The sequence below is a fragment of the Aphidius gifuensis genome, linkage group LG4, assembly GCF_014905175.1.
Source record: "Aphidius gifuensis isolate YNYX2018 linkage group LG4, ASM1490517v1, whole genome shotgun sequence".
In the NCBI taxonomy this organism is placed as follows: Eukaryota; Metazoa; Arthropoda; class Insecta; order Hymenoptera; family Braconidae; genus Aphidius; species Aphidius gifuensis.
The window spans coordinates 22,431,675-22,449,273 of NC_057791.1; the positions used below are offsets into that span (position 1 = coordinate 22,431,675).

The following is a 17,599-nucleotide window of genomic DNA, read 5'->3' on the forward strand; positions in this document are numbered from 1 at the left end:
CTCGGATAAACGGGCCCCGCCTTCCAAAATTAATCTGGGTATTTCGTATAATGGAAGATATAGTGAACTCGGCAATTGCCGACCGGACAATTGGATGGTTGAACTGCAGGCTGAACTGTAGCAGACTCTCAGTTCGCACTGGTTCGTACTTGGCTGTACTTTGTGGTGCTTCTTGTTGCCTATGTTGATTGATGCTGATCTTTGGTTACGTTTAGTAAAAAACATAGAGCATATTTAAAGTCTTTTGATATAATTAATATATATATATATTGGGTTGAAAAAAAATTAAACCAAAACTTGCTCCTAGTGAATTATCCAATATGGAAAAATTTAGAAAAAAACGTAAATCAGAGTTGGAAAACCTTTTTTCCAAAAAATATAAGGTTACAAATGAAATGTCAACACCTTTCTTCAACGAAAAAGATACTGAGGTTAGTCTAAAATATATAACTGCAGTCAAAACATGCTCATAGATTAATTATTGAAGTATTGTTGTAAAATGTAAATATCCATTATTATTTTTAGATATACTATAAGCATCATGATCATACATACGCCGAAAATATAATAATTGACCACGCCAACAGTATAGCAATTGACTTTGTTAATGATGATTGTCTAGCTGAAATATTCACGTATGTGCCAGCATGTGAGAGACCTAGAATTGCATTGGGTATGTGATAAGTACAATATCAATTAATTGAAAAAAAATAATAATTTAATTACCATAATTAATATATTTGTATAATTTATTTATTTTTTAGTATGTCAAAAATGGAAAAGAGCTCTTGATTATTCTTGGAGTAATGTCAGAAAACTTCAAATAACTCACTGGGAATGTGCTGAGTATCCAAATTGTTTGAAGAAATATCCAACACCCGATAAAAAATTAAGCTTCTTAAAATCATTGCTTTATAAATGTGGCCGTTATTTAACACAATTAGACTTGACAGCTTATGGTCATAGTAACATAGTGCCAGTTATTAATGAATATTGTCCAAACCTTGTAAAACTTCGATTGAGATTCATCTATGATGACGATAAACTATGTTGGAATTCATTTTCACGTCTATCTAAGCTCAAAGTACTATCAATTACATTACAACATAAATGGGACTGTGTATCTGTTAACTTAATCGATGCATTGTTGGCCCTTGCTGATACATTGACTGATCTGATTTTGTCCTATTGGAAAACTCACTTCGATAAACCCTGTGAAATGTCTACAAAGGAAATCATTGCTGTAAGTTAAACTTTACATCTATGACAAAAAAAATTCAAAAACATTCTTTTTATTGTTTACATATACTTATGAATAATTTCTTTTGCAGGTGCTTCGTCGATCCAAGGCTCTGAAAAGATTTGAATTAGGTGGTGTACGAATTCTCCCAAATCTAGTACAGTATATGAGAGATAATCGCACAGCTGTACAATTTTATCCTTATGATCATTACATAAACAAAAATATTATTGAGCCAAATCAGTTCATGAGTACAACTACATTGGATTTGATGAAATGGAAAATTACAGATGAGTGTTTGTATGCTATTGCCAATACCATGAATCATATAGTTAAGTTTTCTTTAAATATTGAACCGATAACCAATGATGGTGTAGTAGCCATCTCAAAGATGAATAATTTAAAATATCTTCAGCTTGCCGGCATCAATAACAGCATTGATTCTTCATCAATCAAATTGCTCAAAAACTTGAATAAATTACTTTTACCAAGCAGCAATAAAATTACTGATGATTTAGCCACGAAAGTTCTTGAAAATTCACCAAAGATGGAGATGCTTTTTGTTCTGTACTCAAATATAACTGTTGAATTTATCAAAAAAGCAGCAGAAATATCAAGAAATCGAAAACAATCCTTGATTTTAGCTGTTTCTTTCTTAATTGATAAAAAGAAATATGAATCGCCATATTTGAAAATACTTATTATCCAAAAAAGTAAAAAAAAAGAAAATTAGAGAATTAACAAATTTTGATTACAACTATTAATAAGACATAATGCTCGATTAATAGAAAAATTGATTTTCGATTTTAAAATATAACATGAAAGTACAATAACTAAATGTAACTATCATAGACTGAAAAAAAAAAAATTGTAACTACCGTTTTTAATTAAAATAGAATAAAGTTTTTAAATATAATAGAGTCGAATAGAATATTGTTATGTATATAATTTTATTCAAAAAATACATAAATAAATATAAACAATGAAAAGGTTAAATCTCGATTATTGACAACCATCAAGTACTAAATGTATTTTAATCTATTTTTCGTAATACACAAAGTTGGTCAACAGCATCATTTCGATGATTCAGATAATGAAGAAAAATTTTTTGAGCTTTATAAATTTGATATTTTTTCATTGATTCAATGAGTACAAATTATATTAGTAAATTCTTTATCTCAAATTAAGTCAAAATAAATCAATAACAACAACAGCAAATAACTAAAATATTGGAACATCAACAAAAAACAAATAAATTTCACATACGCAATAATATTATATATGGAGATGTAATAAATAAACTGATATTGAATCATATGGTTTTAACAATTTAGTACAAAACAAATGAAAATAATATCAAGTAATTTTTAATAATATATTGTATGTACGATGGTAATGGTTGTATACTATCAAAATGCATGTAAGTCACATAATAAGCGTTTTAAGCAGCACCAGTAATTATTGAAGGTAGTGAAAAACAACTTAAATAATATATCATCAATAAATGGTAAATTAATAATTGCTAATTTTGCAATAAAGGAGTGTTTAATTAACACAAGTAAAGATGATGATAATGATAATATTAAATATAATAAAATTTAAAAAATTAAATGATCATCTATGTTTAAAGAATAAAATTGATTTTTTTATATGAGATTTAAACATACAGAAAAAGGAATAAAACATGGACAAATGACAAAATTTACGCATCCTCGGACAAATATTGATATTAAAATTGAAGAATACCCACAAAATCGCACTAATAGTATTTTGTAGTCTTCCACTCTCCTTAAATTTATATAGTTCCAGCTATACACGTGGACATTAGCAGACATTAGTGGACACCAGACGGCTGGTACCGAGTTCGCTCCAAAGCCGAAAATTCTCCAATCTTGCGAATGAAAATGTCCCATGGAAATGGAAAGTGGAGGGAGAACGATTGAAGCGAACTCGGATAAACGGGCCCCGCCTTCCAAAATTAATCTGGGTATTTCGTATAATGGAAGATATAGTGAACTCGGCAATTGCCGACCGGACAATTGGATGGTTGAACTGCAGGCTGAACTGTAGCAGACTCTCAGTTCGCACTGGTTCGTACTTGGCTGTACTTTGTGGTGCTTCTTGTTGCCTATGTTGATTGATGCTGATCTTTGGTTGCGTTTGGTAAAAAACATAGAGCTTATTAAAAATCTTTCGATATTATTAATATATATATTGGGTTGAAAAAATATTAAACCAAAACTTGCAAACAGTGAATTATCCAATATGGAAAAATTTAATAAAAAACGTGAATCAGAGTTGGAAAACCTTTTTTCCAAAAAATATAAGGTTACAAATGAAATGTCAACACCTTTCTTCAACGAAAAAGATACTGAGGTTAGTCTAAAATATATAACTGCAGTCAAAACATGCTTGCAGATTAATTATTGGAGTATTGTTGTAAAATGTAAATATTCATTATTATTTTTAGATATACTATAAGCATCATGATCATTCATACGCCGAAAATATAATAATTGACCACGCCAACAGTATAGCAATTGACTTTGTTAATGATGATTGTCTAGCTGAAATATTCACGTATGTGCCAGCATGTGAAAGACCTAAAATTGCATTGGGTATGTGATAAGAACAATATCAATTAATTGATTTAAAAAGAAATTTAATTATCATAATTAATATATTTGTATAATTTATTTATTTTTTAGTATGTCAAAAATGGAAAAGAGCCCTTGATCATTCTTGGATTAATCTCAGAAAACTTCAAATAACTCACTGGGAATGTGCTGAGTATCCAAATTGTTTGAAGAAATATCCAACACACGATGGAAAATTACGCTTTTTAAAAACATTGCTTTATAAATGTGGTCGTTATTTAACACAATTAGACTTGACAGCTTATGGTCATAGTGACATAGTGCCAGTTATTAATGAATATTGTGAAAACCTCGTGAAACTTCGATTGAGATTCATCTATAGTGACGATAAACTATGTTGGAATTCATTTTCACATCTATCTAAGCTCAAAGTACTATCGATTACATTACAACATAAATATGACTGTATTCCTGTTGGTTTAATCGTTTCATTGTTGGCCGTTGCTGATACATTGACTCATCTGACTTTGTCCAATTGGAAAAATGACGTTTATAAACCCTGTGAATTGCCAATAGACGCATTCAGTGCTGTAAGTTAAACTTTACATTTATTACAAAAAAAAATCAAAAATATTATTTTTATTTTTTACATATACTTATGAATAATTTCTTTTGCAGGTGCTTCCTCGACTAAAGGCTCTAACAAGAATTGAACTTGGTGGTGTACAAATTCTCCCAAATTTATTTCAGTATATGAGAGATAATCGTCCAGCTGTACAATTTTATTCTTATGATTATTACATAAACCAAAATGTTATTAAGCCAAATCAGTTAATGAATATAACTACATTGGATTTGATTGAATGGAATATTTCAGATGAGTGTTTGTATACCATTGCCAATACCATGAAGCATTTACTGAAGTTTACTATAAATATTGAACCGATAACCAATGATGGTATAATAGCCATCTCAAAGATGAATAATTTAAAATGTCTACAGCTTTCCGGCATCAATAACAGCATTGATTCTTCATCAATCAAATTGCTCAAAAACTTGACTAGATTAGCGTTACCAGACAGTAATAAAATAACTGATGATTTAGCCACAAAAGTTCTTGAAAATTCACCAAAGATGGAGAAGCTTTTTGTTCTGTACTCAAGTATAACTGTTGAATTTATCAAAAAAGCAGCAGAAATATCAAATAATCGAAAACAATCCTTGCTTTTAGCTGTTTCTTTCTTAATTGATAAAAAAAAATACGAATCGCCATATTTGAAAATCCGTATTATCCAAAAAAGTAAAAAAAAAATAAGATAATTAACAAATTTAGATGACAACTATTAGTAAGACGTATGCTCGATTAATAAAAAAATCGATTTTCGATTTTAAAATATAACATGAAAGTACGATAACTAAATGTAATAATCATAGACTAAAAAAAAAAAAATGTAACTACCGTTTTCAATTAAAATATAATAAAGTTTTTAAATATAATAGAGTCGAATAAAATATTGTAATGTATATAATTTCATTCAAAAAATAAATAAACAATGAAAAGGTTAACCCTTGGTTATTGACAAATAATTGAGTACTAAATTTATTTTAATTTATGTTACGTAATACACAAGGTTAGTCAACAGCATCATTTGATGATTCAGATAATGAAGAAAAATTTTTAACAATAAGTTTATCTGGTGCTATGTCAGATTCAATGAGTACAAATAATATTAGTAAGGTTCAGCAAGTAGTATAAGCTCAAAATAATCAATAACAACAACAGCAACAACTAAACTATCTGGAACATCAACAAAAACAACAAATTTCACATACGCAATAATATTATTACATGGAGATGTAATAACAACTGATATTGAATCATATGGTTTAACAATAACAAGTACAAAACAAATGAAAATAATATCAAGTAATTTTTTAATAATATATTGGTATGTACGATGGTAATGGTTGTATACTATCAAATGCATGTAAGTCACATACGTTTACTAGCAGCACCAGTAATTATTGAAGGTAGTGAAAAAACAACTCAACATATATCATCAATAAATGGTAAATTAATAATTGCTAATTTTGCAATAAAGGAGTGTTTAATTAACACAAGTAAAGATGATGATAATGATAATATTAAATATAATAAAATTTAAAAAATTAAATGATCATCTATGTTTAAAGAATAAAATTGATTTTTTTATATGAGATTTAAAATTAATAATTTTCTCAATAAAAAAAAATTCATGAACAAAATGTTTATTTACAATTGCAAAATATTTTTTTTTTGTTTTTTTAATTTTCAAAATACCCACAAAATCGCACTATTAGTATTTTGTAGTCTTTCACTCTCCTTAAATTTATAGAGTTCCAGCTATACACGTGGACATTAGAGGACACCGGACGGCTGGTACCGAGTTCGCTCCAAAGCCGAAAATTCTCCAATCTTGAGAATGAAAATGTCCCATGGAAATGGAAAGTGGAGGGAAAACGATTGAAGCAAACTCGGATAAACGGACCCCGCCTTCCAAAATTAATCTGGGTATTTCCTAGAATGGAAGATGGAGTGAACTCGGCAATTGCCGACCGGACAATTGGATAGTTGAACTGCAGGCTGAACTGTATCAGCTGTATCAGACTCTCAGTTCGCACTGGTTCGTACTTGGCTGTACTTTGTGGTGCTTCTTGTTGCCTATGTTGATTGATGCTGATCTTTGGTTGCGTTTAGTAAAAAACATAGAGCTTATTAAAAATCTTTTGATATAATTAATATATATATTGGGTTGAAAAAATATTAAACCAAAACTTGCTCCTAGTAAATTATCAAATATGGAAAAATTTAGAGAAAAACGTAAACCGGAGTTGGAAAACCTTTTTTCCAAAAAATATAAGGTTACAAATGAAATGTCAACACCTTTCTTCAACGAAAAAGATACTGAGGTTAGTCTAAAATATATAACTGCAGTCAAAACATGCTCATAGATTAATTATTGAAGTATTGTTGTAAAATGTAAATATCCATTATTATTTTTAGATATACTATAAGCATCATGATCATTCATACGCCGAAAATATAATAATTGACCACGCCAACAGTATAGCAATTGACTTTGTTAATGATGATTGTCTAGCTGAAATATTCACGTATGTGCCAGCATGTGAGAGACCTAAAATTGCATTGGGTATGTGATAAGAGCAATATCAATTATTTGAAAAAAAAAAAATAATTTAATTACCATAATTAATGTACTTGTATAATTTATTAATTTTTTAGTATGTCAAAAATGGAAAAGAGCTCTTGATTATTCTTGGAGTAATGTCAGAAAACTTCAAATAACTCACTGGGAATGTGCTGAGTATCCAAATTGTTTGAAGAAATTTACAACACCCGATGGAAAATTAAGCTTTTTAAAATCATTGCTTTATAAATGTGGCCGTTATTTATCACAATTAGATTTGACAGCTTATGGTCGTAGTGATATAGTGCCAGTTATTAATGATTATTGTCCAAACCTTGTAAAACTTCGATTGAGATTCATCTATGATGACGATAAACTACGCCAGACATCATTTTCACGTCTGTCTAAGCTCAAAGTACTAGCAATTACATTACAACATAAATGGTACAGTATACCTGTTAACTTAATCGATGCATTGTTGGTCCTTGCTGATACATTGACTGATCTGATTTTGTCCTATTGGACAACTTACTTTTATAATCCCTGTGAATTGCCAACAAACGCACTCGTTGCCGTAAGTTAGAACTATACATCTATGACAAAATAAAATCAAAGATATTCTTTTTATCGTTTACATATACTTATGAATAATTTCTTTTGCAGGTGCTTCGTCGACTAAAGACTCTGAAAAGATTTGAATTTGGTGGTGTACAAATTCTCCCAAATTTAGTACAGTATATGAACGATTATCGCACAGCTGTACAATTTTATCCTTATGATCATTACATAAACAAAAATATTATTGAGCCAAATCAGTTCATGAGTACAACTACATTGGATTATATGAAATGGAAAATTACAGATGAGTGTTTGTACGCTATTGCCAATACCATGAATCATATAGTTAAGTTCTCTTTAAATATTGAACCGATAACCAATGATGGTATAATAGCCATCTCAAAGATGAATAATTTAAAATGTCTTCAGCTTTCCGGCATCAATAACAGCATTGATTCTTCATCAATCAAATTGCTCAAAAACTTGACTAGATTAGCGTTACCAGACAGTAATAAAATAACTGATGATTTAGCCACGAAAGTTCTTGAAAATTCACCAAAGATGGAGAAGCTTTTTGTTCTGTACTCAAGTATAACTGTTGAATTTATCAAAAAAGCAGCAGAAATATCAAGAAATCGAAAACAATCTTTGATTTTAGCTGTTTCTTTTTTGATTGATAAAATGAAATATGAATCGCCATATTTGAAATTACGTATCATCCAAAAAAGTAAAAAAAAAGAAAATTAGATAATTAACAAATTTTGATGACAACTATTAATAAAACATAATGCTCGATTAATAAAAAAATTGATTTTCGATTTTAAAATATAACATGAAATTACGATAACTAAATGTAAGTATCGACTAAAAAAAAAAAAATTGTGACTACCGTTTTCAATTAAAATAGATAGAAGTTTTTAAATATAATAGAGTCAAATAGAACATTGTAATGTATATATAATTTCATTCAAAAAATAAATAAACAATGAAAAGGTTAACCCTTGGTTATTGACAACCATCAAGTACTAAATGTATTTTAATCTATTTTTCGTAATACACAAAGTTGGTCAACAGCATCATTTCGATGATTCAGATAATGAAGAAAAATTTTTTGAGCTTTATAAATTTGATATTTTTTTTATTGAACATATGAAGTTATTTTTTATATTTGAAAATTCTTTTTATCTTAAATTAAGTCAATTTTATATAAAAAATATTAAATTGGCAGAAAAAATATTTTACTAAAATATTACATTATATAAAGAAAAAAAATAAATAAAAAATTTTAAGTATTAAAGTCAATGGGTGAGTGCAACTTGCAAGTACATACATATTGTATATAATATGTCATTTGATTTATTTAGTACAACGAGTGTAAAAATATATATTTCAAGATAAATAAAAAAAAAATTTATACAGCAGTTATGTTAGATAAATATGTATTCATGAATTAGACATCAAGGAGTTTTTTTTAAATATAATAATAAAAAAAAATTAATTAAATTAAATAAAAAGATTAAATTATTGCTATTTTTTTTTTTTTTATCTCACTTCATTTTAATCATTTTTTTTTTCTCCTCTTGGTGCAGTCAAGAAAATTCTGGGTGAATAAATTTTAAATCCCATCAAAACGACCTTCAAATGCACATGAAATAAATTTATTTTCTTTCATTTTTCATTTTTATTAAATTCTCTGTTCATAATAGCTGATAAGTCATTGCAAATCATAGTGTGTATGCAAGTCATATAATAATCACATTGAGTGAGTAATGAGGTGAAGATTGACCCACGTCATAAATTAAAAGACAAAAAAAAAAAAGCTAAGATCTTGTACAGTGTGGATAAAAAGATTACAGTTTGATGCACCAACGTTAGAAATATTTTTCATTGCCTTTTTTTTCATTTATATATTTTTTATTCTTTAGAATTTTTATAGCAGAATTCCAAGAGGACACCGACATATTTTTTATATTTTTATCTTAAACGCCTTAGTTGCATAAATAATTATTGGTATATTAAATGTTATCACTGGTTATTAAAAATATTAATTTGCTGAAAAACGACAAAATGTAAATTTGAGTAAAAAAAAGACGCCGACAAAGGAGTCATTGTCGCGGCTTCTTTGGCAATAAATTCATCTAAATTTTCAGCAGCATCAATGAAAATATAAGTAAATAAATAAATTACCACTGGTAGCATAAAATAAATCACTGAGCATACTTCTATATGTATATTGTATATGAATATGTTGATTTTTATACATTTCAGAGAATATAAATAGTTAATAAATAATGTAAACATTATTATTCCAATAAAGAAATTAAAAAAATATTTTAACATGTTGTTCAGTTTTTTTCCATAATTCAAAGTTTGGCGCTTTTATTGGCTCCTTGTATTAAAAAAAAATATGGCGCTTTTTGGTTCCGCTGGTTCCGTCTAAGCTAGAGTGGGTATAAGCCCACTCTCTAGTCTAAGCCGCACCGCAGCGCTATTTGCTCCTTTCCCTCGTTTCCACTCGTTTCTGACTTCTGGGATACAATTTAGCACAATTTAAAGCACAATTTAAATATAATAAATATAACATAATAAATTAAAAATTTAAATAATTTAAATTTAAATATTATAAATTTTAGCCAGTTCAAATGGCAAAATGGCAATGTGGCGCCCCTCCAACAATACGGCGGACTCTTTCACTATAATATAATAAATGAATAAAAAATTTTGCTAATTAATTTTATTAAAATAAAAAACCCCACGAATATGAATAAAATTGAATTCAGAATAATAAAACACCCAGTAATTCAATATCCAAGTTACAAAATTTGCAATATTCATATGAAAAAATTAACAATAGAAAATAAATTTATCATGCTAAGCATTATTTATAAAAATATAATAATTAACTGATTTATTAATATCCAGGTTTATATTTTATAAAAATTAAAAATAGCTGTCCATCTTCCAGCAAAAGAAACAATTTTTTCACACTATTAATATCCATAGACTTGTATGACAACTCTAGCATCAGCTAGATGCTATAAATAATTATCATTTATCAAGTATTTTAACGTATTCTTGGAGTATTAAACTATAAAGATTGCCAATGTTTACCTCGTTTACTGATTACAAATATATTTCCTAAATTGTATAAATGTTAAAATATCAAGGTACCATCATCCTCGATGATGCCAATCATCATTACATCTTGATTATTAAAATAAAGAAATCAGAAAAAAGTAACTACTATGATAAATTAAATTTTGTATTCTATCATAAAATTATTTTATAACAAAACGGTGATAACGATAGTATCAAATGAAGCATTAAAATAAAAAATCGAGGACAAATAATAGATCTAACAATTCATCAAATCGAGGTTTTTAATTTTTTTTTTTTTTTTTCATTATTAAAAAGATTTTAGCAAATAAAAAAAAATTAACTTGCAAATACGTAATTATTTTGTCGGCAATTGAGTCATCGTAGAATATTAAAAAAAAAAAAATGTAAATCAATATTGACATCAATGTAACTCACATTTTTTTTTTTTTTTTTTAAAAACAATGAATGATTATTTTTTTTTTTAGTTTCTTACTTAAATTTTTTTTTTCTGTTTATTACAGCAGTTAAATTACAAAATTATTTTTCAGCTTTAAACGCTGTACATTAAGACCAGTTTTTTATTTATTTTTTTTTTTTGTTTTTTTTATTTTTTTATTATCTGTAAAGAATAAAAATGAATAATTAGTATTACAATTAAATCAAAATAATATAAACAAAAAAAAAATGATAATAATTATCCATTATTTTCAATAACTTACGTTGAAAATTGTTGAGAAAATTTAAGCCTCAGTGGTGTCTTTCTTTGGGGCAACCTTGAACAATCAACAAAACAAAATAAAGTTAATAAATTAGCCAACAAATTAATTACTTTTTACAATTTTAAAATCATTTAAAAAATGAATTTTACCTCTCCTTTGCTGGCCTCATCAAAACTTTCAACAAGATCTGGTATTTCATCATCTTCTTCGAGTGCTGATTTACCAACATTACTTTGACCAACACTACTTGCCAATCTTTTCAATTGATTCAAACCTTCTGGTCCAAGTTGGCTCAAAATACCAGGCAACATTTCAGCTATTTGTTTATTTTCGCCATGTCCAGTAACGGCAAATGTATTGGCAGCAAGACTTGCCTGGGTTTTTGGATTATTAAAATGAATAACTGTACCATCATCCTTGATCATGTTAACTTCTTCAATACCAGGAATTCCATTAATTTGTAATTTTTTTAAACAACTTTGTAATTTTTTATCATCAGTTGCTGCTGTTGCGTGTACTACCTAGTTAAACATACAAAAAAAAACCAATAATTATCATCAACTTTCTCATTTTCTAACCTCAATTATGACAAATATATTTTAATTGACAAATTTTAACAATAATAAACCATGTGGTCCCTTTTTTCTTTGTTTAAAAAATATAATTTTAGCTCTAAAAAATAATTGACAAATACGTAATAGCCATATTTGGCAGTGAATGGTCGTATCACATAAAATGGAGCAATTCACATCAAGGTCGGCATCAAACCGAATGGAACAAATGACGCACGTTTTTAAAAACAATTAATAATCATTAAAACCACCATAATAATTACATAAATAATTATATCGACACTGATTTTAAATATAACAATTAACTAAATTCAAATAATTTAATTAAAAGAAAAAAAAAAATTAAAAGAAAAAAAAAAAAATTCAAGATGCCCCCAGGGCCGTTCATAACCATGATGAGATGAAATTGGACCTGGACAATTTCATGTATTTTTAATTTGACAGCATAATATAATGTTAATAATAATTAATTATTTTCAAGACAATAATTAATTGTTTATAATAATGATGTTAAAGTGTTTAATAAATGATTCGTTTAAAAAATTTTGGTTTTTGTCTTTCTTTTTTTTTTTTTAACACACAAATATAAAAATAAATTTTTTTTTTTACCTTCTTCTTACGACGGGGTGTACCTTTACCACCAATTCTCACTTGGGCTTGTAATTTCTTCAGTTTTTCTGGATTCATGATTATTTAATAATAATTACTATTACTGATGATTGGATATGTAATCAGTAATGGCTAATATATAATTAATTGTAATGATTAGTGCTTTTATGTGTCGACCGGCAAGTAAACACGTGCTCAACACTGTTAGCCAAAAGGATCGAGAAAATGGAAGACCGCATCTATGCCTTGTACGTCACAAATTAATTTCCGGAGCGAACACAATCGACTTCCGTTCAAGACAATAACTTATTTAAAATTATTTTGTAAAAAAATATTATTTATGGATTTTTTATTATACTGAAATATTATAGATAAATTAATTTAATTATTTTTTATTTTTTAATAATTTTTAGACAATTTATTTAATTCATAAATTTAATACAATTTTTTATAATTGTCGCAGTTTTGTCTAGGATTATGAAAAGTAGAAGTGAAAAATTAGAAAAAAAAAAATTTATCGGTAATGTAGATATATTTATTATCTTGTAAATATAAAAAGCGGTAAATAATTTTCTTTTTTTAAAAAAAAACAAATAGCAAAAATATAAAAATTAATTGTAAGAAAATTTTCTAAAAAAATATCAATTATTTTTAGTGTTAATTTTATAAAAAAAATATATTTATTAATTTTATTTGTCAATAATAATTATTGTTGTTATTTTTTATATAATATATTTTTTATCATTAGGAATTTTTAATCACTAAAAAGAAAAAAAAAAAAAAAAATTCAACAAACAAACAACTTATGAAATGTAAAATTAAAAAAAACTAAAATTTTTTTTTATTTATTTTGATAAATATATGATTTTTTTACTGATATAAATTAAATATAGGTCAATACTATAAAAAACAAATTATATTTATTTGATGATAAAATATTATTTTTAAAAACCCAGCCATATTTATCATAAATAAAAAAAAAAAAAAAAAAGAAAATGATATTTTATCTTTTTCTCTCTAGAATAAAATTGAGTAAAACTGAGTAAAAAACCTTGCTGGCAGCCATATTGGGATGGTTAAACATAAAACACTTGTCAAGTACATTTGCAGAAAAGAAAAATAAAAAAACAATATAGGTGTATATATATATATAACTCTATATAATACACACACATAAAAATAAAAAATAAAAAAATAGAAAAAAGAGATTGTCACCACCAGCTGCAGTGCAACGATCGATCATTTCATCGTCTGTCAGTTGAACCTAAATTGTCATTATTATTAACAATGTTCTTGTGAATTTAAATAATTATTTATAAATAATAATCAAGTGTCACAAGTATAGTGACAATTATTAATAATGATAAAACAAAATTACAAATTTAATCTACATTTATCAGGCATATCATCAACTTGAGTTTAATTTTATCAAGGTAATAATTTATATGTATTATTTTTTTAATCAATTATTATTAATTAAAATTAATTTATATATTTTAACGTTATTTTATTATAATAATTGATTAATTTATTTACTTTTTGTAATTATGTAATAATGAGAATGACGTTCGAAATTGTTTCGGATAAATTAGGCATGATGACTCATACACATCATGGGCGATTGTAAAAATTTATAACGGAATTATTTATTGCTAATAATTATTATTCAATATAGCTTTATTGCTTTAACATTTATAAAATAAAAAAAACATGAATGTATTTATTTTTTATAGTAAAAAAAAAATTTTTTTAATTTGTTTTTTCTTTTTTTTTTTCCAGTGCTAAAATAATCATAATTATTACTATGTTATATAAAAAAAATATTTAAAAAATGTTGTTGAACTCAATTATCAGCATAATACTAGAAAAAAAAAACTCATCAAATTCCAAATGACTCATCCAAATTGATTGTGTTGAAGATATAAAATACAGTAAACATTGTAGCGAGAAAAAAAAAAAGGAAATAAAAACATAGAAAAAAATTCAATAGAAAAATTAAATATAGTAAAATAAAATCATCATGCCAGCACCACCACTATCAATACCAAGACCTCCAAAAATTCAAGATTCACAAGAAGTAAAAAAATCAAATAAAAATAATAATAAAATTGATGATAATGATAAAAATGTTGTTACTGAAAGTGAAAATTTGCCACCCTGGGCTAAAATAACATTAACATCAGCTGAAGCTGAAGTTGAAAAATTAATTGTTAGAAATGAATTAAAAGATGCTGAAGTTATGTATTTTTGTCAAGTTGAGCCAATACTTCAAGATGGTCCACAGTAAGTTTATTAAAAAAAAATCTATAAAATAGCAAAATGTTGATATTATTTATTTTATTTAGATGTGGACTTGTTGCGTTAGCAATGGCATCACAAGAATATACAAAACCAGTATCAGTAAGTCAATTGTTAGCTGAAGCAAGAGTACGTGGTTTTACACAACATGGTGAGGTATATTCAGTTGATTTTATGGGTACACTTGCTGCTGAATATTTACCAGATCATAGACCAGAAATACTTGTTGATTTACAAACATGTCCAGATGCATTGACTCATGCATTGGCACATGGTGCTATGATACTTATTCCATATGATTCTGATTTTAATCATTCACCATGTTTGAAAAAAGGACACAAAGCACATTGGGCATTACTTGTTGGTCTTATTGCATCAAGGTAAATTAATTTATATATATTTTTTAATTTAATTTGTTAATAATAAATCTAATTATTATTTAATAGACAAGGCTACTATGTACTTGCAAGACATGGTAAATCACGACATTTGGCATGTTGGCCATTACGTGATTTAATTGAAAGTAATGGTAATTTAGAAGAAGAAGGAACAGCAAGACATGCTGGTGGTTATGTTATTCCAAAAGGTGGTGTTGGGGGCCAAAGAGGTTTACGTTCACGTGCTCTATCTTTACATCCATATATTTGAAATAAATAATAGGTATTATAATTATTATTATTTTATTACTATTATTATTTTATTATTATATGAATTTTATTTTTTAAATAACAATTACCTGAGAAATCATGTGTCGTCTGGTCCACGTATTGATAAAATAATCATTATAATTATTAATCCTTTTGATGCTTATATTTAAATAATATATATGATAGATTAATTATTGATATTTGTGCTTTTATTATCAATTCTATAAGCTTTGATAATATTATTCGATAAATATGCTATTTATATTTTTAAATGTTGAATCAATTGTCTTTTCTTTTTTGGGGGGTTTAATTATTTTTCATCAATTTGCATTGTGAAAATGGATTCATGAAGCCACAATTATTAACTGTGATATGTGGATAATTGAAAATTCATTTTGAGAAAAGTAAAAGGAAAATTAGAATTTTATAATTCAAACCAATTGATATTTAAATTTTTTTTTATAATCGTTATATTTGTTTGACATTATTATAATTGTTTTACCAAAGTCGTTCATTTATTTAAAAATAATTAATGATTTTTGTTTTTCTTTTTTTTTTTAAATGAAATATATATTTTAGTTTAAGTTTATTGATTTTCTATGAAATTGATTTTGTTTACTTTGAATTGAATGATATATTGAGTTGTTATCATAAATTGTATAACAGAAATAATTATTATTTATCTAACTCTCATTTAATGATCAAAAAAAAACAAAAAAAAGCCAAAGTAAAAAATTTACTTTTAAAAAGAAATTTAATAAATTAATAGTTAAAAAAAAAATCGAACAAAGAGATAAATATTTATGGATCTTCATAATTGTAATTAAACAAAAAAAAATATTTAAAATATGTAAGTATATTAAGTATAAATGAAGTATGAAAAAGGAAAAATTGTTTTTTTTTTCTTTTCTAAATAAAATTTTAAATTTTCTGCTTCTTTGTCCATTGGCTGTAAAATTTAACTAAAACACATTTAATAATCAAAAATTAAATAATTGATGTTATTTATTCTAATCATGAAATTAATAAAAAATTAAGAAAAATTTAACAAAAAATTAAATAACAAAAGAAAATTGTGAAACAAAAGGACCCAATGAGATAATCTTGTCATTGTAAAAATAAAATGAATTAATAAAAATAAATAAATAAAAAAAATTTTCAACTTATTAATACCCTTCCAATTTAAATTGTCTTTTTTTCTTTTAATAATTTGTATTTATTTTAATAAATAAAAAACTAAAATTTAAATGATATTTAAAATTATAAAAATAGTGAAAAATATAACAATTCATTGAATAAAAAAAAACACAATTAAAATTTATATAAAAAACGCGTTACATTTATATTTCAAGCTTACAAACATCAACAACATATTATTATTTTTTTCTTTCTAATTTTAAATGTATTATTATTAATTTTATTTTCATTTATAAATTCATCATATATGTACGTTTTTTTTTTTTCTCTAATTTTATCTTCAAATATACATAATTCATTTAATTATTATTAGCTTTATTTATTAACCATTTCCAATGCTCATTTCCTTTTATTTTTCATTCAATTCAGATATTTTTTTTTTATAACTGAATTATTAAAACTACTTGAATCCTGAGCCTCGTTTGAGAATGAAAAGTAAATAAATAATTTGAAAATGAACTAGAAGAAAAATCACAAAAGCTCAGAATACAAGATTTTATTATTAATATTAAATAATAATTAATGACATTTTAGAGAGTTTTGTGCTTTTTTAAAATTATAATATTTATCACACATTATTATCTCATAATTATTTATGAATGATTGATATTTTAAACAGGCTATTAATTAAATATCACTGTTTTTATTTCATGTCTGCTATCTGTGCTTAAAACAAAAAAGTTTTTGTCAATTTTTATTTAAAATTCAATTAATCAGGCACTTTTAGATATTTCCATGTTAAATATACTCTTTCTCAATTATTTTCACAAATTAATTTTCATTTATTTATTAATTTTTTCACTTGATTAAAACATTTAACAGTAAGAGTAATCGAACTGGAGACAAGCTTGACAAATGTACACACAGGATATGCA

General features: G+C 25.7%; 4 protein-coding genes across 4 annotated transcripts; 3 read left to right on the top strand and 1 right to left on the bottom strand.

Annotated features, from left to right (window-relative positions):
* The first annotated feature begins 183 nt into the window (after window positions 1-183).
* On the top strand, window positions 184-2,789 carry LOC122854057. The gene is made up of 5 exons (XM_044154469.1): window positions 184-431; window positions 526-673; window positions 765-1,243; window positions 1,332-1,483; window positions 2,780-2,789. Exons 1-5 carry the CDS (start codon window positions 321-323, stop codon window positions 2,787-2,789), a joined length of 900 nt encoding a protein of 299 aa, XP_044010404.1. The 5' UTR covers window positions 184-320.
* Window positions 2,790-3,505: 716 nt separating this feature from the next.
* Window positions 3,506-7,447, top strand: LOC122854058. Its single transcript, XM_044154470.1, has 4 exons — window positions 3,506-3,616; window positions 3,711-3,858; window positions 7,121-7,331; window positions 7,411-7,447. The coding sequence occupies exons 1-4, from the start codon at window positions 3,506-3,508 to the stop codon at window positions 7,445-7,447; spliced, it is 507 nt and encodes a 168-aa protein (XP_044010405.1).
* A 3,950-nt stretch (window positions 7,448-11,397) lies between these two features.
* On the bottom strand, window positions 11,398-12,835 carry LOC122855712 (transcription factor BTF3 homolog 4). The gene is made up of 3 exons (XM_044157269.1): window positions 12,583-12,835; window positions 11,551-11,922; window positions 11,398-11,455 (listed from the first exon to the last, which is right to left on the bottom strand). Exons 1-3 carry the CDS (start codon window positions 12,658-12,660, stop codon window positions 11,423-11,425), a joined length of 483 nt encoding a protein of 160 aa, XP_044013204.1. The 5' UTR covers window positions 12,661-12,835; the 3' UTR covers window positions 11,398-11,422.
* Window positions 12,836-13,638: 803 nt separating this feature from the next.
* LOC122855711 (UPF0692 protein CG33108) lies at window positions 13,639-16,691 on the top strand. Its single transcript, XM_044157268.1, has 4 exons — window positions 13,639-14,015; window positions 14,362-14,865; window positions 14,928-15,260; window positions 15,327-16,691. Exons 2-4 carry the CDS (start codon window positions 14,603-14,605, stop codon window positions 15,526-15,528), a joined length of 798 nt encoding a protein of 265 aa, XP_044013203.1. The 5' UTR covers window positions 13,639-14,015; window positions 14,362-14,602; the 3' UTR covers window positions 15,529-16,691.
* The last annotated feature ends 908 nt before the right edge of the window (window positions 16,692-17,599 follow it).

Coding starts and splice junctions, on each gene's coding strand:
- LOC122855712 (XM_044157269.1), bottom strand. CDS start 12,660: ATGAATCCAGAAAAACTGAAGAAATTACAAGCCCAAGTGAGAATTGGT. Junction 11,923..12,582: donor CACCCCGTCGTAAGAAGAAG/GTAAAAAAAAAA, acceptor ATGTTTAACTAG/GTAGTACACGCAACAGCAGC. Junction 11,456..11,550: donor ATGAGGCCAGCAAAGGAGAG/GTAAAATTCATT, acceptor TGATTGTTCAAG/GTTGCCCCAAAGAAAGACAC.
- LOC122854057 (XM_044154469.1), top strand. CDS start 321: ATGGAAAAATTTAGAAAAAAACGTAAATCAGAGTTGGAAAACCTTTTT. Junction 674..764: donor GAGACCTAGAATTGCATTGG/GTATGTGATAAG, acceptor TTTATTTTTTAG/TATGTCAAAAATGGAAAAGA. Junction 1,244..1,331: donor CTACAAAGGAAATCATTGCT/GTAAGTTAAACT, acceptor TTTCTTTTGCAG/GTGCTTCGTCGATCCAAGGC.
- LOC122855711 (XM_044157268.1), top strand. CDS start 14,603: ATGCCAGCACCACCACTATCAATACCAAGACCTCCAAAAATTCAAGAT. Junction 14,866..14,927: donor ATACTTCAAGATGGTCCACA/GTAAGTTTATTA, acceptor TATTTTATTTAG/ATGTGGACTTGTTGCGTTAG. Junction 15,261..15,326: donor GTTGGTCTTATTGCATCAAG/GTAAATTAATTT, acceptor ATTATTTAATAG/ACAAGGCTACTATGTACTTG.
- LOC122854058 (XM_044154470.1), top strand. CDS start 3,506: ATGGAAAAATTTAATAAAAAACGTGAATCAGAGTTGGAAAACCTTTTT. Junction 3,617..3,710: donor TCAACGAAAAAGATACTGAG/GTTAGTCTAAAA, acceptor TATTATTTTTAG/ATATACTATAAGCATCATGA. Junction 7,332..7,410: donor TATGGTCGTAGTGATATAGT/GCCAGTTATTAA, acceptor AAACTACGCCAG/ACATCATTTTCACGTCTGTC.